Raw genomic sequence first — 21,478 nt, forward strand, 5'->3', positions numbered from 1 at the left:
AGAAGGATGCAGGAGGCCATCAGCCCCAGAAGCCGCAGTGTCAACCTGACCGAGACTCGGGATAAAGGCTGAAAGATTGGAATCAGAGCCTGAATATCCCGAACCCGCTGATCGGGAGGATAAACCCGAAACTGCGCCGAGTTCAGAACCGCTCCGATGCAGAGGAGCTTCTGAGAGGGACACAGGTGTGACTTCGGCACGTTGATGGAGAACCCCAGTAGGTGCAGGAGATTGGCCGTAGTCTGGATGTGGCTGACGACTGTCTGGGGCGAGCCCACCTTTAACAACCAATCGTCGAGGTAGGGGATGACTGACACCCCTAACCTGCGCAGATGGGCTGCGACCACCGCCATCACTTTCGTGAACACCCGTGGGGCGCTGGTAAGGCGGAAGGGGAGCACAGTAAACTGAAAGTGCTTGTGGCCCACCGTGAACCGCAAGTAACGCCGGTGGGCCGGCAGGACGGGGATGTGAAAATAAGCGTCCTGCAAGTCCAACGCTACCATCCAGTCTCCGGGGTCCAGGGCAGCTAAGACCTGAGCCAGAGTCAGCATCTTGAACTTCTCCTTTCGGAGGAAGCAGTTGATGTTCCGTAGGTCCAAGATAGGGCGTAGACCCCCTTTGCCCTTCTTGGGTACCAGAAAGTAGTGGGAGTAACAACCACACCCTACTTCCGGCCCAGGAACGTGCTCAATGGCCCCCTTGGCCAAGAGGGACGTGACTTCCTCTTGCAGAAGTTGCAATTGATCCCCCGACACGTGGTGGAATTGCGGTGGCATGGCTGGAGGGGTCACCTCGAAGGGGAGGGAGTAGCCCCTTCGGACGATTTGCAGCACCCACCTGTCCGATGTGACAGTGCGCCAGTGGAGGAGGTGATGGCGAACCCTGCCCCCCACTGGCATCACATGTGCCTGAAAAGCACGGACTAGGAGGTTTTTGAGGCAGGTGCTGCGGGGGAAGGTGTGGACTGGCCTCGCCGTTGTCCCCGACCGCCGCTACAGTGGTTTCCACGGCCGCCACCGCGCTGTTGAACATTCTGCGGCGCGTGGCTGGCAGCACGTGTGGGGGCGCCCCTTCCATGGCCACGAAAGGAGAAAGGCACCCGTTTGCTGGCGTGGGGCCGAGAGGCCCAAGGACTTGGCCGTGGCCCTGGAGTCCTTAAAACGCTCAAGCGCATGGTCAGCCTTGTCGCCAAAGAGGCGACGGCCATCGAACGGCATGTCCAGAAGAGTGGCCTGGACATCGGCCGAAAAGTTGGCGGACCTCAACCAGGCGTGGCGTCCAACCGCCACCGTCGTTGCCATCGCCCTGCCCAGTGAGTCCGTGGTATCCAGCCCACACCAGATGGAATACTGCGCTGCATCTCGACCCTCAGCAAGGGCTTGGGTGAGTTTTGCCCGGGCCTCCTCCGGACATTGTGGCAGCACGTCCGCGACCGTGTCCCACAGGGTGTGGGTGTAGCGGCCCACGAGGCATGCAGTATTGACTGACCGCAGTCCCAAACTCAGGGACGAGAACACCTTCTTCCCAAATTGTTCATACCTCTTGGATTCCTGATCGGGCGGAGCAGCCGGGAATGCGGTCTGGGAAGTGGAGGCCTGGATGACCAGGCTCTCGGGGGTGGGATGGGTGGACAAAAAACAAGGGTCGCCCGGGGCCGGGCGGGAGCGTCTGGCCATGTTCCTATCCACAGGCGGACCTGTGGCGGGCTTGGACCAAGTGCCCACAAGAACGTCACACAAGGCCTCATTAAACAGCAGCAGAGGCTCAGTGGAGCTTGCCTGCGGTTTAAGGACCTCGGTGAGGAGGTTAGTCCTCACAGCCGCAACGGAAAGCTCAAGGTTTAAGGCCTTGGCCGCCCGCGTCAACACTTTACTGTAAGCAGCCACCTCCTCCGTAGCCACAGTGGGAGGGGAGACAAATCCAGTGTCTGGCGAAGTGTCAAGTTCACTGGCCTCCCCAAGCTCATATGTCCAGTCCTGTTGAGACTGGCACTCCTGTGCCAGAGGGTCCACAGACCGCTCCCAATCACCCTCGTCACCCATCTACTGTAGTTCAGGGTCAACAGATGGGGCCGGTTCATGGAAATAGAAATCTCCAAACGAAGTCGAGAGCGGCGCCCAGCGGCGCCGGAACCGGACCGAAGGTGGTGACACCCGCAGGGCCGGCGCCGGTGAGGTCGTGAGGTCGACCGGCGACGACCCGGATCCGGAAGCGGATCCAGGGAGGGCCTCCGGCGCCGGGACCGAAGTCGCCGGCGGCGCCGGGGCCGAAGCACCCGGCGGCGTCGGAGCCGAAGCACCTGACCCACTAGGCCGTCCAGCCGGGGCCGTTGGGCCCAGTGGCGCCACGGAACCCGGCTGAGGAGGGAGGGACCACACGGCCATGAGGAACCGCTCGATCTCCTCAGGCGTCGCGTCATGCCCAGGGACCCGAAGGTGTGTGTCAGGCGACGACGTCCGCGACTCCGTCGGAGCCGCGTGGGTGGTGTCACCCGAACCCCCAGCCGCATCCCACGAGCATCGGGGCGGGTCGGAGGAACGATGATGTCTCTCCGACCTCTCATGCCTCTTACCTGAGGACTTGGATCCTGACGACCGATGTCCACTCCCGGAGCTGCGAGGGCTCCGACTCCGCGACCTGTCCCTCGACCTCCTGTGGGACCGGGACCTGGAGCGGCGTGGGGCCGACTGCCGGAGCTCAAGTCGCTTGCGGGACCGCTCCCGCCTAGCTTTAGACGTCAGGGCCCGGCAGTCGGAGCAGGTGTGGTCGTCGTGGTCGAGGCCTAAACACTTGAGACACCGGCGATGGGGGTGGGTAACCAACATCAGTCGGTCGCACACTGAACAGGGTTTAAACCCGGGCATCCCTACCGGCACCGTCGGAGTCGAAGACTCGAGTAGAGAAATGATCAAAAAGATCAAAAAGTTTAGTCAAAAAAGACTAAGGGGTAGAGCTTCTCCGGATCTGCGCTAGCTGGTGCGGAAAAAAGAAGAACTGATGTCAGCGCGCGAGGGCGGCGTCTAAGTACTCCGATGACGTCATTCCGGCGCTAACGACGCCGACGACGGACGCGGAGCTGCCTGCCGGCGTGCAGGGGTATTGCTACGCGAAATTTTCCGGATCCAATCTGACGCCTGGGGATATTCTAAGGTAAGGAATCTATCACTAACGTGTCTCTTTCAGATACGCATTGCATTAGAGAGAGCCTGACTCTCAAGTAATGGGCAGGCGGGGAGTGGAGAGGGCCAATATCGGCTTCCTGGCGGGGCCGTCCGGGGGAGGGGGTCTGAACAAGGACTGTCACAAACACTTGAGTCCAGCAGCTTTCCATGACTGTGATATCCCTGGGTCCAGCGTAGGTAAATGCAGCTTGAGTCCAGCTGTCGCAGTACTGATCCCACACTCTAGGACACGAGTCAAGCAGCCCAAACCCAAGTGAGTTATTGCCCGGAGACTGGAGCTCCCCTATTGTGGAGGAGGTGGGTCGACTGCAGCTCATCCCATGCTATTGAGCCCCCTTACCCAGAGAGAATATCGACTGACTTCTTGTTCAGGGGTGTCCACTATAATCTTATGCTGCTCATCGATTGGTCGCCTTAGACCTGACTCTTGACTCCAACCTCATCTACTGCCAAGTCTATCCCTCAACAACCTAAGCGGCAACAACGGATTAGGAACTGCTGGGGATTATCAATTTCTGGACAAATATCTGTACACCATTCAGTAACATAGGCCTGCAGAGTGTCCGCAAAGAAGGGAGAAAAAGATGCGCTCATCACAAAGGAGGACCTTAAGACCAGCCTGGTAGACCCTCATGACAATATGGCCAACATGCTCACCACACAAACGTAAGCTTTGAAATCAGTCCCTGCATCGGCCTTTCGGAGGTCACAAAGGAAATCCAAGCACTGGAAGAAATAGTGGCGCCTTATGAAGATGATATCATGTTGATGAGTCAAGATCTTGAAATGCTGCAGGAATTGAGTAGTGAAACGAAAGACGAGATCTGTATGCTGTGGGAGACCTTGCGATTAGGTCACAACAAGACAATATATGTGTAGGCCACATAGCAGAACATGAGAAAGACGTACCAGCTTTGAAAGGACTTTTTTCTCTGCATTACAAGGCAATCACACTGGTGAGATCCCGATTACACGAGCGCATAGGGTCCCGGCACACAGACCAGCCCACGGCTGTCAACCGGAAGATATCATCGCCAAGGTGGGCTCCTCTTCACGTTAATTAAAAAGAGCACTTTGGCTCTGGTAACAATGGAAATGCGTCGGCAGCAGATAAGGAGCCGATGATGTGCTTTCTCTTTCGCCCGATTGTTCAAATGGACAATCGATCCTATATACAGTACGCACCCAGGGGAAGCACAAAAGATTCTGGGACTTTCCCAGGAGTGACCGGAGATTCTAGTAAAGGAGGAAAAGGTACAGCAGGAAAAAGCCAAGGAAGTGATGGGGAAAAGTCACCACCACAAGGCAACCAAAACATTAAAAACCTAGTGACGGTCGGCTGGAGGATTCCTGTATAGCCCCGAGATGAAGGAGCAACGGATGGAGGCCTCATCAATAGCCCAACAGTTCTTTGTAGTGATGGACTGACTTCCCTTGTAGGGTTCACGGCTGTGCATGTTAAATCTCCAGTATTTAAAAAATAAAATCTTAAAAGGTGCTTAGAGCTCACCCATTACTGACCTTTACTTACCACTGGCCGGCTCCCACATGGCTCCTATGTAACATTACTTAGCATTGGCTGGCTCTCAACGTGGCTCCACGTTGCTCTACTTACCACTTACTTGTTCCGACATGACTCCTTGCGCGTCAGCTCCTCCTCCTCACCTTTATCATCAAGCTGTGGAGCTTGGACCAAATACTTCTTCCACTAGCTGCATGCTTTTGGTGGAACTTTATTTTTAAATTGCTCTTTCCTCTTCGCCAGGCCTCTCAATCAAACAACAAACATGGCAGCTGTTTTTTTGTCTTCCAGTAAAACTACAATCTTAAAAGTGCTGCAATTCCGAAGGTATCACAGGCTTTTCTGCTCATGTTGTCTGCTTGCTAGGAGACTACATCTTTGTGCTTTTATTTCCAGTCCCGAACGTGCCACGGTTCAGAGATTCCAGTGGCTTTGGCAGAGACACGAGCTCTGAAAATTAGTCAGACAATTAGATATTTGAGGGAGAACATATGTGCCCCAGGGGCAGTTACTGCTATACCACCTCATTTGTTTTTTTACAATGCTTGAAAATGTGCCTTTTAATAAACAATCCACGTGTTAAGGCTCACACAAAGTGAGCACTGGAAATGCACATAATGCTTTGTTATTTATGTTCAGCCATCTTTAAAAAAAAACATTAACAAAGACAAATAACTTGCGCAGAGCTGTTTGGCACTGTTAATGTTTTTTGTTTAGATGCTTTATTGATTTATGTGTACTTTCATTGTATTGCCACATTTTCGATCTTGGTTGTCAGCTATTTTCATTCCCGCTTCTTTACCCCACCCAGCTGTTTATTTGTTGCTGTACAACATGAATAAAAACATTGACAAACCCAATAGATTTAGCAGACGAAAACTATCGGTTTTGCCAATGTTTGTTTCGTTGTTGTTGGCATGTTTGGTCTGTTAATTCTGCTTTGTTATATTCTGAATTACTAACACCAGATTCCTGACATCAGTCGATAAACATGGCTCGCCCGGTGGCGGATGTGTGGGGTTGGGACGGGGGGGAGGTAGACGGCCCCTAAAATGTTAATATTAATTTATAGGCTAATCCCAGGAGGGTCAGGGGAATAGGGGGCTGATGGAGGTTAGTGGGTCGTCATTCTTCACATAGGACCAAGTTTTGCTGATTATGTCCTGAAAGACAGACAGAGGAATTTCTACACTGAATGGAATTCATGGGAGACCACAGTATATGTAACTTACGCCACTTTGTAGCTGTATGGTGTGATTAATATCTTGGAACGTTAGTGGCCTGAACTCCCCTACCATGCACAACAAGGTGTGGAAGGTGGTACAAAACCACTACCATCCAAAGGTGGCTAACACAAACTGTCTCCCACACGATTATTCGCTTGTGCGAAGAGTAAAAATAAAGGGGTAATGTGTGCACTGCACAAGGAGATACCCTATAAATTAGTCCTGGAAATTAAGGATAAGTATGGAGGGAGGTATAGATACTAGGAAGGGTACACTGGGGAAAGCCTACAATAGCCTCAATGTGTATGCCCCATCTGGATCCCTACCTTCTCAGCCTGCTGAGAACACTCTGAGAATGAGACCCCAGGAGCCCGTTCTGGGTGAAGGATTAAATTTGGTCCCAGACGGGACATTAGATAGACACCCACATGATCAATTCCTTCAGGGCTCCATGTCAGCAGAGCTGCTTTGGGGCAGGGGGGCCTTTGGTTTGCTAGACATCTCACGAAGTAGGCACCTGGGTGAACAAGAATACACATTTTTCTCCCATGTACACAGATCATACTCGCGCATAGATCAATTATGGGGAACCCAGGATATCAAGGATGTTACGAAGTCCGTCTCAAGCTGCATAATAGCAATAAAAGTCCATGCAATGGTTATCTGGGAGGAGATTAATCGGACTAGCCCTTCATGACCCCCGCTTTGGCGATTCGATAATCCGTTATTGGAAGGCTAGATAGGAGCTCAGTACGGAAAGCACTCCATTGTGTCAGGAAAACATCCCTGGCGAAGTTGGACTCAATAATCTATGCGATGCCTTTAAGGCGGTCCTTAGTGGGTGCTGCATAGCGGAGAGGGCATGCATAAGACAAATAGTGCACAGAGCTACGCTAGAAGTTAAGATCAAACAAGCTGAGGAGAGCCATGGGGAGTCAGGGTCCCTTAGAGACCTGCGAGAAATGGTCTCTCTCAGAGGCCAACTAAATCTCTGGGAGACAGAAGAATGGCAGAAAGCATTAGTGTGCCGACTGCGAGTGCACAAATACCTACCTTACGGGGAAAGGGTGACGAAGCCCTGCAAGAGAACTGTGATAAATTACAAACATTCCAGAACTACTACGCCTCACTCTACAGGGCAGACCTCATGTCCCTGGGGGAGGTGGAGTCCTTCTTCACAAAGATCAGACTCCTAGGCTAATGAAAGCCAATAGTGACCATATGCAGGAGCTAAGAACAGAAGCGGAGGTAGCCAAAGTTATCGCAGATATCCATCTGCACAAATCCATAGGACCAAGCGGCCTCACAGACTGTTTTTACAAATACTTTAAACCCACATTGATTACACATTTAGTAACTCTGTTTAATTCCTTTTTAGCCTCACGGACAGTCTCGCCCTCTGATTGTGGCAACTATCACACTGATCCTGAAACTCAAGAACTCAGCGGAGGACTGTGGCCTTCTCAAATTATGACATTAAAGTTTTTTCTATGATCCTTGCAAATCGGATCTTATCCCACTTGCCCTAATTAGTTGACCCCGATCAATCTGAAAAGGCGTTCAACAGGATCAGCACTTCCTTCCTCACTAAGGTCATAGAAGCAGAGTGCTTTAGCCCCTGAGTGCTTACTTGGCTGAGGGCTAGTTACGAGGCCTCAATGGCCCGAGTCCTAGTCAATGGGAAGTTATTGGAGTAGATTGCCTCGACAGGGACCAGACAGGGCTGCCAGCTTTCATTATTGCTTGTACTGGTGGTCGAGTCTCTTGCAGCCACCATTAGGGAACACACAGGCATAACGTTAATGTCGATCGCTGGGGACCAGCTTCCATTCATTTGTTTGTAGATGATATCCTTTTGACCTTGACGTATCCCCTACAATCGATCCTTATGGTGATGGAGGTATTGGAGACGTATAGGGTGGAATCAGGCTTTAAGGTAAGCCTGGCCAAATCGAAGATGCTGAGTGCGGATCTTTTGCAGGAGACTCAGAGTAAATTGGCAACCTTGATCCCATTTAGATGGGCCCCAGAGAAGAAATTCAAATACCTGGGAGTGTATCTCATGCCACAGCATTGTCTGATGTACAGCATTGTCTGATGTACAGCATTGTCTGATGTACGCGGCCAACTACCCTTGTCTGCTTGACACTATCCACACTCATCTCCACAGGTAAAAACAGCTTTATGACTCATGGCTGATCAGGGTGGCCGTCATCAAATAGAACATTTTACCAGGTTTACTCAATTTTTTTCAGGCACTACCAGTCACCTTCCCGGTAAAGACATGCAGCTTCTGCAACAAGAGATAGATAGATTAATGTGGGCCAGGTCTCCTGGTCCATAATGAGAGCTTTAAAGCACTCCGGTTGTCTTGGTTTACTGGATCTCCAGAGATATTATCAAGCCGCCCAACTATGCATATTTTTATTGGTCCCTTTAAGAAACCGAGCGCCCTTGGGTGAACGTGGGTGCGGCGGTTATGGGGACGGCTCCGTGGGCAGTCCCCTGGCTCCCCAGAAATGCTAGACCAGTGGTATGCTACTTTTCGGAAAGCCTTAAGATTTCCTTCAACATAAGAAATAAACTCACCATAGACGATGGACTAATGACTTTCCCATCCTCATTCACACCTCTGCTTGGTAATCTTAATAAGGGTGCTGGAACAATTGGGGATGTAGGATGCTTTAGGACCTGTTTGGGGGAGGGAACATCAAAGACTTCCAGACATGCAAATAGGAATTCAGATTACAGAAAATAGAGCGCATGCAATATCTACAGTTGAGATATTGGGTCCTGTACACAGTAAATACAATGGCAGCCACCCAGCAATTATAACCACAGGAGACGTTGTTTACCACCTACAGCGGTCCTAAGGGTTTAATGTCTGCTATATATGCTCTTCTTACCGAGACGGTCCCGAATACGGATTGAGTCTATATGCAAGAATAGCTGAAGATCCTGGGCCATCCTGTTCGTAAGGGGTTCTGGGAGAAACTCTGGGACAATATACCATCACTTTGCCAAAGCGTGCAGAATAGGGAAACAATGTATAAGGTGAGGACACTCTGGTACATCACACCAGTTAAACTGCAACAAAAGTTTGGGTCGTCGAGTGAGCTATGCTGGACGGGGTGTGGCCAGAAGGGCGATTATATTCAAATGTGATGGGTATGGCCAGAAGAGCGATTATGTACAAATGTGATGTAACTGCACATGGCTGACAAAGTACTGGAACAAAGTCCTTAGACATATTTGAGGGGTGCTGGCATACCCATTGATCCCCAACCCTGCTACTATAATTTTTTGCCTTAAACCAATGTACACGGGGATGATCACAAAACCAGGTTGGAGGATAAAACCAACATGCTGCTAGCAGCGAAGCAATTGCTGGCACTGTGGTGGAGTATTCCAACGGTGCCCCCCCTTAAAGGAAATAGATCAGCAAATTGTGGTCATTGATTGCCATGGCAAACATGACATTGTCTCTTGAGGACAGGGACTATGATTTTCAATCTACAGAACAAAAGCCTGGTGTACGGGTGCCCCGGATACCTGAAGCAGGGCCGGCCCTAGGCATGTGCAAACTGTGCACCTGCACAGGGCCGCCAAACCCCAGGGGCCGCCACGACGAGGATCCGTTCGTGGCACTGGCGGCCCCCTGGCAGGATTTGGCGGCCTCCCCTCCGGCGGCTAGCAATGGCAGTGGCCGGCCAGCGCCGTTGTTTTGTTGTTTTACCAATACCTGCTAGTAGTTACTAGTTTCACTTTCCCAATCCCAGAGTGCAGCCAGCAGTTTGGGTCCCAGGGCCGTCAATCTTAGCACCAATGGCGTGACGGCCCTGGGACAGCCCCCGCGGCGCGCGCTGCCTGTGCGCAGTGCGCAACTCACTACCTGCTGCGCAGCTAACGCGGCGTCACGCCCGGTCACGAGTGGTGGTCTGGTCACACGCGGCGTCACGCCCGGTCACGAGTGGTGGTCTGGTCACGAGACGAGAGAGTGCGTGCGTGCGTCGTCACTCGTCATCGAGAATAAAGAAAGAACATTTTAACGCGCCGGCCACCCTCACAGAGATTGAACACCTCTGGCTGTCCGACTCCGGTTCGTCGGTTCCCCGACCCTATTTGGAAGTGAACGACGGTGAGAGACTGAGCAGGTCTCAGGCAGCGGACGACAGCGGACTTGCACTGCAGGAATATAGACTGACAGTACAATTAATTTCAAATTTGAATTGATCTGTGAATATTACAGGCAGGCACTGTTGTGCAATGTGGAACTGTGCAGGCCTCGAGTCGAACAGACAATGAAACTTGAACTTGACAGCCAGCAGAGGGAGGGGCGGGTATATCCGTTCTGGGCAATTCCAATCAGGCTCCTCTTCCCAGGAGTATATTTCATCTGTATTTTTGTGCCTCTTGCTGTTTTTTAGTTAACCACCATTTTCATTCTAACTTCTAAGCGTTCTGCCAGTTGCCGCACAGGCTGTTTTTAAAATAACTGGGATTTTTTTAACTAAACTTGTGTATCTGAAACACGTGTACAAATACAGTAGAGATGAGGGTTACAAACAGTGGCTCGAGGAGTCTCAACAGCGGGAAGCTAAAACGGGGCCGAGTAGGTGAGAAGACAGAGAGATATGGGGTAAGATAGGAAAAAGGGACAGTGAGAGGGAGCGAGAGAAGGGTGAGCATGAACAGAGAAGAAGGACTAGGAAGATGAACAGGTGGATGAAGAGACAAGACGGGGTGACGTTAAAGAACGGGAGGAAATCAGAGATGTACGCATGGGATGACCAGGAGAGAGAAACAGACGGGATGGAGTGGGTGAGAAGAGAACACTGGGTAGACGAGACATGCGGAGGAGCAAGAGACCCGTGGATAGCGGTGGGGGGGACTGGATCTGGGGCAGAATGAAACTGGAGAGAAAGTCATGGGAGGGAAGAAGATGAATACGCAGAAGACTTGATAAAACAAAGGGAAATATATGCAGTGCTTGAAAAGGAAAAATAGAAGTGCAGGTACCAGAGAATCTGCTTGTTTTGTGAGAAGTGCCCGTACTCTCCAATGCAAAGTATTGCTTTTCTTTTAAAACGGTACCGGTAGGGCCCCTTTCAAAATAAAAAAGTGCCGGTACTCCATACCGGGCAGTACTGGCCCATTTAAAGCACTGTATATATGGGGTAACGGTAGAACTGGAGAGGCTGGTGGTGAGGCGAGAGGAAGAAACCCTAGGAAACTGTGGGTGCAGACATTTAGAAGGACATGGACAGGCGACGCGTGGGAGAGAAAGGCAAGTGATGGATAAGGGGAAACTGGGGAGACACATGAGAAGGGTGGAAAGAAAACAAGTGGGGACACAGGACGAAAGGGGAAGAGAGAAAGGTAACCGACGATGTGGGGTGCAATGAGGAGAGTAATTAAAACATGAACATGGAAGAAAGAGAGGCCAGGTAGAGAACGGGGCTAAATGCACAGGAGAAACGGGAACAAACTGGAGAGAAGCAAGGGAGAGAGGGGCGAGACATATATAGTCGAGATGGAGGGGGGCAGCGTTGAGTGGGCACAGGGCGAGGCAGAGAGGACGAGCGCAAGAGGGCGAGGGGTGATAATCATCTAACGACTTTTCTGGACGTAGTATTAAAACACCTTCCTGAGCTCCGCCCCGTCCGGACCCCCTCTTCCGGGGCCCCCACCTACGCTCCCTGCACAGGGCCACCATGAGCCTAGAGCCGGCCCTGCCTGAAGTCACTATGTTTGAGAGTTTAGGTGGAGGCCCTTCACCTGTATTATATACATTTTGTGTTTTCTTGTACTGCGTAAGACCATGTGTTCTCCATTGGTCTATGAAAGGTACCTTTCTGCCACGTTATGTTAATGCTCGATTGCATAGCTGTTAAATGTGACCTTGGGAGAAGAGGTGGGCAAGAAATGGGCTATTCTTTCTTTTCTGTATACATGAAAACACAATAAAAATTTTCTTGGAAAAAACAACAAAACTGTAGTACGAGAAGAATGTGAGCCACCTCTCTTATGAAGCCAGTGCAGCTCACAGAAAGGAACCCTTGTAAAGAGAACAGATGATAATCATATTTAAACAGGACAGGGAGTCAAGTGACATGCAACCTAAGAAACAGGAGGTCGAGACTGAAGCCAGTGAGAAGTGAGAAATGGGAACGACCAAGACAAGGAGAGAAGGGGACTGGGGATATAGGATAGTAATAATCTGTTCGGACTGACTGCAGTCACGAGTTGGCAACAGATCTACCCCGGTACAAGGAAACCATAACAATAAACCGGCGTGTTTTGGCACTTTAAATAAGTTAAGACGGGACAAAAGTAGTTCAGCCTCAAACACCACCATATGACTAGTATTCAAATCACCCAAATATATCGTTAGGGAAGGCGCCAAATTGTTGCTCGTGCGCAGGATAATGACAACAGATAGCCAATAATACCTCAGCTTGCTCAGGTTAGAAGGATGACAGCACATCAGAACTGAAATCACCCAGCTGAGATAACCTGTGAGATTTTACATAAGTACAAGGGTTATGTTGGAAGGCTGCATGACTCCCCCCTCCCCCCATGCAAAACTACTGCAGGGGAAAATGCAAATGTTTCAAACCAATTCACTCACATTCAACCAAACGCCGAGACAGCTGAATGATCATGGAGATCCTCCGTTGGGAATACCCAGAACTGTCAACCCTTGTTGCCAACTAAAACGCCATACAAAACCCAAAACCATGACATAGCATAACACAGCGCTTCATCACCGATTAGTGTAAGAAAACCACACAATATTAAGCCTTTATGGATTCATACCATTGTTAACGATTTCATCTAGTATCTGAAGGAGATTAGGGTGCGAGCATCTTTTTTTGAGAGCAAAAAGGCTTTGCCAGAGTGCCATAGTGTTTTTTTCATTTTTAAAGACGTTCTCCACCAAGTCTGAGGCTGCAATGAAGGAATCCTGGCGTTTCTCCATTTCTTCATATCCCTGAAAAACAAAAGGACATATGTAGCAGTAAGCTAATGTAAACGTATAAGACCCTGCTGGGTTCATTACAATGCTGAAGGAGAAGGGGGAAAGGACTATGGGTGAAAGGACTATGAGAAGAGGATTAGACACCAGTCACAAATGTATTCCTCAAACTCAGCATGATTCATGATAATGTCAGCAGCCATACATTACACTTACAGTAGTAGAAAGTTTGATTTAGAGTCCAAGGGGCATACTTATGAGGGAGCTTCAGTCGCTATTGCACCACTCAACATGGTGCAAGTGCAAAGCGAGTCCAAATGCGAATTATGAAGATAACCTTGCGTTGCCCTCAGTGACTTAATAAATCAGAAGAAACACAATGCAGCACAAATCACTGCATTGCAGGACTCTGCCCCAGTAAAGGCATTCCATGGGCATTGCATGGTTGTACCCACGCAACTCCTATGGTTTTTGACGCATTGCCAGATTTACCAAAAGTGGTGGACGTGGGTGTAGGAGGCTGGCTTGGTATATAGTGCTCACTTATTCAAGTGGAGCACTCTGCACAAATCCAGACAACTCTTATGGTGTTTTTAGTGGTTTAGACAACCATAGAAAGCTCTCTAAGTCTGGGACGCGTGTGCTGCACCATTCAAGATGGCCACCTGAACTCGGAGCTCCGCGCTACGTCGGGAGATTTCCTGAGTTATTTTGCGGACCCAGTGCCGTTTTCTGGGTCTAATGGGGATTTCTCTGAAGCGGAACTCCCCCTGATTATGAGGCTGTGTTCTGGCCCCCTTCCTCAATGCTGGTGAGGTGAAACATCGTGGGATACCTTTTCTGGCTTCCCGGACACCATTTTGCCTTCTTTCCTGACTGGATTTTTTCCTTTCAGCTGCGCTAATACCATAAGGTACTGCTGTCATACGTTTGCCTTTGGGGCGTGCATACTTATTATACAACCTCTCGCTCCAGCTGTTTTTTTAGGAGCATTTTTCTTGTCACAGGTACTTTTCCTTTTATCTTTATTCAGAGCGAGCAAGCTTATTTATTTATCTTTCACGCTGGATAGAGAGTAACTTCCTATTTCATGGGCAGATCCAAACACTGGTTACCAAAAAGGCTACTATTGGTCTGTCTGTGATGCACTCAGCTTCTGTGGCACCTCCTATGGATAATTCACACAAATCTGTCAGAATGGCTCACTCTAATTCTTCTAGAGCGGCTTCTTCATCCATTGCGCCTTCAAAATTAAACTCGCCCTCATCCACTAATAAAAGACTCAAACAAGATTCACCGTCTCCACCGAAGCCTGCTTTGCCTATGTCCTTAGACACTGTTCTAGAGGAAATACGTGCTTTATGCCCATTTATAGAGAAAACCAATACACACCTACAGGTACTGGACACTAAATGGTTTACGATTGACTCCAGGCTCTCTACGGGGGAACAGCACGTCAGCGACCTTCAAGATTCTTCTACTAAAATCTCATCTCTGGAGAAGGAGGTGATCCTCTTGAGAAAATCTGCTGAGGACTTGGAGAACAGAAATAGGAGCAATGATCTGCGTCTGTATGGTCTTACTGATGGTATAGAGTGAGATGACCCTGTGACCTTTTTCATTTCCTTTCTTCTGAAACTCTTTGAACTCTCTGCTTCAACCTCTCTGAACATCCAACGTGCCCACAGGTTGGGTCCTTGCCTCTCTTCTGCATCAACCCCCTCAAAATCCCGTGGTGTGATTATTCTTTTCTTACAATTTACGGACCTCTTGCAAGTTCTAAATGCAGCTAAACCTAAGAAACATTTAACTTGGTCAGGTACCAAGGTGTCCTTATCCCAGGACGTATCTACTGCAACAGCCAAACGGCGGAAAGAATTTTCAAACCTCAGACCAACCTTACGTTCCATAGGTGCACGCTATGGTTTGTTCCATCCTTGCCTGTTCAAGGTGACTTTTCAAAACAGCACCTCTACTTTTGAAGACCCTGCGGACCTTCGGAGGTTTCTTCACCTACTTTCCACATCCACCATGGATACAGCGGTTCCTGCTTCAATAACATGATTCTTATATGAAAGTTTCTCCGATTTTTGAATTTTTGAATGGCTCTTGTGAAGTTCATTCTAACCCTCACTAACCATGTTTCTTTGCAGGTTATGTTCCGGTAATCTTATCTGTTTATAATTGTTTTGTTTGTAATTTTTTGTACTTTATCATTATTAGAGATTGTTTCAACTTCCTCAAGCCCATTTAATACCCTTGTCTTCTTTGTTGATCTCCCGGCGTGGTTCGTCTCCCTTGTTGGCTGTGCCGTCTTTGTGGTTTGTCTTACTGTTTCCCCTTCAGGTATGTACCTCGGTCGTCATTGCTCTTTGTATGACATGTACTCTCTTCTCTTATTCTCGATTTCATTTTTTTTCCTCTTCCTTCCTCTTTTATTCTCCCCTTTCTCTTATTGTTTTCATTGGAGACTTTATTCTATAATCTTCTTTTTTCTTTTCCCTTCTTCTCTCTTTGGATCAATGTTGATCGTGTGATTCTAGATTTAATTTGTTTTTATTTACATTCAACGTTATCTCATTGAATGTAAATGGTTTTATTAATCCCATAAAGAGGCAGAGAATATTATCCTATTTAGCTACATATAATCCTGGCTTAGTTTTACCACAAGAGACTCATTTGACAGAGTCAGAAGCTTTCAAACTTAAAAGGCAATGGGTGGGCATAGTCTTAGTATCTCCTACGACCACAAAGAAAAATGGGGTAATAATTCTAATTCATAAACGTTTGAAATGTTCTGTTATTTCTAAGGAAACTGATTCAGAAGGTAGATGGTTATGAGTCAAGTTGCTCATTAATATTATTTCTCTTACAGTTTTTAATATTTATAGTCCAACTCAACTGGATTCCTTCTTTTGGCCTAATATCACACAAAATGTATGCAACATAAAGACACATTTTTTATTTTGGATGGCGATTATAACCAAGTCATGGACCCTTTCATTGATCGACAGTCCCAAGTCTGTTTCACACCCCACAAGACCCACAAACAATTTCAAAACATATCTCAGACTCATCTTGTAGACGCATGGAGACTCTGTAACCCTGACAACTCTGCATTATCTTTTTTCTTTCCCCCACATGTCACTGTGACACGATTGGACTATATTTTTCTTTCTTCTGCCTTAACACAGAAACTTATTTCGTCCACAATTGAACCCATTGTCATTTCTGATCATGCCCCGGTTGTTGCTGATTTCGATTTGCTCCGCTCACATCTCAAGTCTTCTAGATGGAGGTTTAATAATTCCCTTCTGCAGGATCCACTTTTTTCTTCCTCTTTTATTTCCTTTACAGAAGAATTTTTTACTTTGAATGAATCTCCTGATACCTCTCCTTCACTGTTTTGGGACACTTTCAAGGCCACAGCTCATGGCTTTATCATAGATTAGGTATCCCAAAAAAATAAACATTTACATTGTCAGCAAAAAAATTGCTAGCTAATATTAAACTTCTAGAGTATTCCTTACAGGAGCTTGTTTGTGCCAAACTCGACTTTAACAAAACAACTACTGATAACGCCTCTTCTGTTCTTCGAACTAGTGCTAGGTAATATGGCAGCTGTAATAAAGCAGTGTCAGGTTCTGATTAATATTTAAAACAACACAGGAGCAGAATGAAGCCTTTTCCCAACTCTCCTCTCAGTACTCCTCTGCTAGGTAATTGTTACACCGTTGCAGGTAAGTACCAAGGGGGGAAAGGGGTATGGGATAGAGAAGAGACTGCCCTGTAATCTTCATTATTCTCTGCCTCTCCTTCTTCTTGTTTCTTCTTATAGGAGGCTGTGAACATATGCATGCATGTAATAACTTGCTTATCTTACACTGTATACAATTTATACATAAATGCCTATCTTACCTGAAGGTTGCGGCCTACGTTTTAAATCAGCGAAATGTTTGTACCTATCTTTAGCAGATGTCAAATTTTGTGTTGCAGTGTGATGAATTCTACGTACGTGATGTGCTAGATCCTGAACTGCTGGGACATTTACATTTTCAAACTCAACTAATGTATTGGGTGTCTGCCAGTGTTCATAAAGAAGGGGGAATAGCCAGTAGAAAAATGTTGTGCATTATTATGAGCATACTCAGCCGTCCACAGATAGTCCGGCCAGTAGCCCTCTTCATCCAGCAAGTATAGTCTAAGGTATTGTTCCAACTCTTGATTGATTCTTTCGGTTTGACCATCAGTTTCTGAATGGAAACTAGTAGAACATCGATGATCAATACCAAGACCATTAGTATAGGCCTTCCAAAAGTGAGAGAGAAATTGTAAACCCCTGTCTGTGATCAGGACTTTAGGAACACCATGTAGGCGAATGATATCATGATTAAAGAGTGTGGAAAGTTGTTTTGCTGTGGGTGTGCCTTTATGAGGAATGAAATGAGCCATCTTGCTAAAAGTATCTACACGGACCAAAATAGTGTTATAACCTTGTGCAGAAGGCAGATCCACTATGAGATCCATTGACACTGTGTGCAAAGGTTATGGCGGCGTTGGTAAAGGTTGCAAAAAACCCTTAGGAGCCTGCCGTTCTGATTTTCCCCGTGCACAGATCTCGCATCCCAAAACATACTGCCGCACGTCTCGACACATACAGGGCCACCGAAAATGTTGCTTAAGTAATTCTTCAGTTTTTTGGATTCCTTTATGACCAGCCATGGGACGATCATGACATTCTTTTATTGCTCGTTCTCGGAGATCTTTTGTAGGCAAAAACAATGTGGTTCCTTGGTACGGTACACCTGTGCAAATAGTACGTTGAGGATCCTCTGCTGCCCAAGTCTCCATCTCTGTAGCAGTCATTGTCCTTCGGACTTGATCCTCAAAAGAGTTTTGATTAATAACTCCGACGATCTTGTCCTCTGGAATTATTAGTTGAACATCCACAATCGTTTTTTGGTTATCTGTATCCAGTCGGGATAGAGCATCAGCCTTTTCATTTTTTACCCCTGGTCGAACCGTTATGACAAAGTCAAAGTCTGCAAAATATAGCGACCAACGTAGTTGTCGCGGGGTGAGGGTGCGGGCAGAACGTAAAAATTTCAGATTGCGGTGGTCAGTGAAAACGGTCACTGTATGCCGAGCACCCATCAAGTAATGCCTCCAGTCTTTAAAAGCATCTTTAATAGCCAATAGTTCCTTCTCTGTGATGGTGTAGTTACATTCGGCTGGATTTAATTTGCGGGACCGGAAGGTAAACGGGTGAAGTTGTCCCGTATCTCGATGTCGTTGAGAAAGTATGCCTCCAATAGCTGAATCTGAAGCATCCGTCTCCACATAAAATGGTTCAGTCGGATCTGCATGGAGCAAAACTGGGGCTGTGGTGAAACTTTTCTTCAGTACATTAAAAGCCACTTCAGCTTCCTCTGACCATTTAAATGGAACCCCCTTCTTCAGTAATAGTGTCAATGGAAGAATTTTTGGGGAGAAATCATGGATAAATCGTCGATAAAAGTTTGAGAAGCCAATGAACCTCTGTACCTCTTTAATAGTTGTCGGAGGTTTCCAATCCATAACTGCTTGAACCTTTGATTGATCCATAGTGATTCCGGTTGGAGAAAGGACAAACCTAAGAAACTCTACAGTGTCAGTGTTAAATAGGCATTTCTCCAACTTTACGTACAGGAAGTTTTCTCTCAGACGTTGTAAGACTGCTCGAACCTGTGTCAGATGTTCCTCTTCATTATTTGAATAGATCAAGATGTCATCAATGTACACTATCACACTTTGATCAATAAAGTCACTTAGCACATCATTAATGAAGTATTGGAATTCTGTGGGAGCGTTGCAGAGGCCGTACAGCATCACTAGGTATTCGTAGAGACCGTATCTAGTCCTAAACGCCGTCTTCCACTCATCACCTTCTCGAAGACGAACTAGGTGGTAAGCCCCCCCGAAGATCTAACTGAGTGTAGACCTTAGCTTCCTTCACTTGATCGATGAGTACTGAAATAAGGGGTAAAGGATACCGATTTTTTTATTGTTATCCTGTTGATTCCTCTGTAGTCTATGCAAGTTCTGAGATCCCCTCCTTTCTTTGGAACGAAGAAGAGTGGAGACGACACCGGTGATTGTGATGGTCTAATGAAGCCATTTTCTAGGTTCTTCTTCAAATACTCTTTCAGGTGAAGATGTTCTTTTTCAGTCAGAGCACAAACTCTGCTACAGGTTAAATTAGCCTCAGGTTCCAAGTCTATTCTACAAAAGGGGGTGGTGATGGACGGAGCATCTGAATCAATCAAACACTCACACCCAGTCAAAAGATCTGGGTTTAATCCATCACCGTTCTTTAGCCCACTCTGCCACCCCAGTTCAGACATGGCTATATGCAAATCAGTCTGACCCTGTGCCTCATAGGAACAGTCCAGCCCGAACTGCCAAGCCATGTCTTCCCTGGACCGGAAACAAGCTTCCGAGGACCGGTTTCTGGCATTCCAGCCGTCTTCAGCCCGGCTTGCTTGAATCCAGTGGCAAAGTGAGCAAGGGACTCATGTCTGAGCATACCCGGCCACACTTATGGTGGCCAAAAGCAGTACAAAAGGGGGTGGCGATGGACGGAGCATCTGAATCAATCAAACACTCACACCCAGTCAAAAGATCTGGGTTTAATCCATCACCGTTCGTTAGCCCACTCTGCCACCCCAGTTCAGACATGGCTATATGCAAATCAGTCTGACCCTGTGCCTCATAGGAACAGTCCAGCCCGAACTGCCAAGCCATGTCTTCCCTGGACCGGAAACAAGCTTCCGAGGACCGGTTTCTGGCATTCCAGCCGTCTTCAGCCCGGCTTGCTTGAATCCAGTGGCAAAGTGAGCAAGGGACTCACGTCTGAGCATACCCTGCCACACTTATGGCGGCCAAAAGCAGTACAAAAGGGGGTGGGGATGGACGGAGCATCTGAATCGATCAAACACTCACACCCAGTCAAAAGATCTGGGTTTAATCCATCACCGTTCTTTAGCCCACTCTGCCACCACAGTTCAGACATGGCTATATGCAAATCAGTCTGACCCTGTGCCTCATGGGAACAGTCCAGCCCGAACTGCCAAGCTATGTCTTCCCTGGACCGGAAACAAGCTTCCGAGGACCGGTTTCTGACATTCCAGCCGTCTTCAGCCCGGCTTGCTTGAATCCAGTGGCAAAGTGAGCAAGGGACTCATTCCTGAGCATACCCTGCCACACTTATGGCGGCCAAAAGCAGTACAAAAGGGGGTGGTGATGGACGGAGCATCTGAATCAATCAAACACTCACACCCAGTCAAAAGATCTGGGTTTAATCCATCACCGTTCTTTAGCCCACTCTGCCACCCCAGTTCAGACATGGCTATATGCAAATCAGTCTGACCCTGTGCCTCATGGGAACAGTCCAGCCCGAACTGCCAAGACATGTCTTCCCTGGACCGGAAACAAGCTTCCGAGGACCGGTTTCTGGCATTCCAGCCGTCTTCAGCCCAGCTTGCTTGAATCCAGTGGCAAAGTGAGCAAGGGACTCACGTCTGAGCATACCCTGCCACACTTATGGCGGCCAAAAGCAGTACAAAAGGGGGTGGTGATGGACGGAGCATCTGAATCAATCAAACACTCACACCCACTCAAAAGATCTGAGTTTAATCCATCACCATTCTTTAGCCCACTCTGCCACCCCAGTTCAGACATGGCTATATGCAAATCAGTCTGACCCTGTGCCTCATGGAAACAGTCCAGCCCGAACTGCCAAGCTATGTCTTCCCTGGACCGGAAACAAGCTTCCGAGGACCAGTTTCTGGCATTCCAGCCGTCTTCAACCCGGCTTGCTTGAATCCAGTGGCAAAGTGAGCAAGGGACTCATGTCTGAGCATACCCTGCCACACTTAAACACTTATGGCGGCCAAAAGCAGTACAAAAGGGGGTGGTGATGGACGGAGCATCTGAATCAATCAAACACTCACACCCACTCAAAAGATCTGGGTTTAATCCATCACCGTTCTTTAGCCCACTCTGCCACCCCAGTTCAGACATGGCTATATGCAAATCAGTCTGACCCTGTGCCTCATGGAAACAGTCCAGCCCGAACTGCCAAGCTATGTCTTCCCTGGACCGGAAACAAGCTTCCGAGGACCGGTTTCTGGCATTCCAGCCGTCTTCAGCCCGGCTTGCTTGAATCCAGTGGCAAAGTGAGCAAGGGACTCATTCCTGAGCATACCCTGCCACACGTATGGCGGCCAAAAGCAGTACAAAAGGGGGTGGTGATGGACGGAGCATCTGAATCAATCAAACACTCACACCCAGTCAAAAGATCTGGGTTTAATCCTTCACCGTTCTTTAGCCCACTCTGCCACCCCAGTTCAGACATGGCTATATGCAAATCAGTCTGACCCTGTGCCTCATGGGAACAGTCCAGCCCGAACTGCCAAGCCATGTCTTCCCTGGACCGGAAACAAGCTTCCGAGGACCGGTTTCTGGTATTCCAGCCGTCTTCAGCCCGGCTTGCTTGAATCCAGTGGCAAAGTGAGCAAGGGACTCA

General features: G+C 48.2%; 1 protein-coding gene across 1 annotated transcript in view; it reads right to left on the bottom strand.

Moving 5' to 3' along the window:
• LOC144798401 (NACHT, LRR and PYD domains-containing protein 3-like) overlaps positions 1 to 21,478 on the bottom strand; it is a 546,600-nt gene that overhangs the window by 260,647 nt on the left and 264,475 nt on the right. The window contains exon 4 of the mRNA XM_078669258.1: positions 12,753 to 12,927. Coding sequence (XP_078525384.1) covers positions 12,753 to 12,927 — 175 coding nt within the window. The remainder of the gene's footprint in view (positions 1 to 12,752; positions 12,928 to 21,478) is intronic.

The sequence above is a fragment of the Lissotriton helveticus genome, chromosome 12 (genome assembly GCF_964261635.1).
Source record: "Lissotriton helveticus chromosome 12, aLisHel1.1, whole genome shotgun sequence".
NCBI lineage: Eukaryota > Metazoa > Chordata > Amphibia > Caudata > Salamandridae > Lissotriton > Lissotriton helveticus.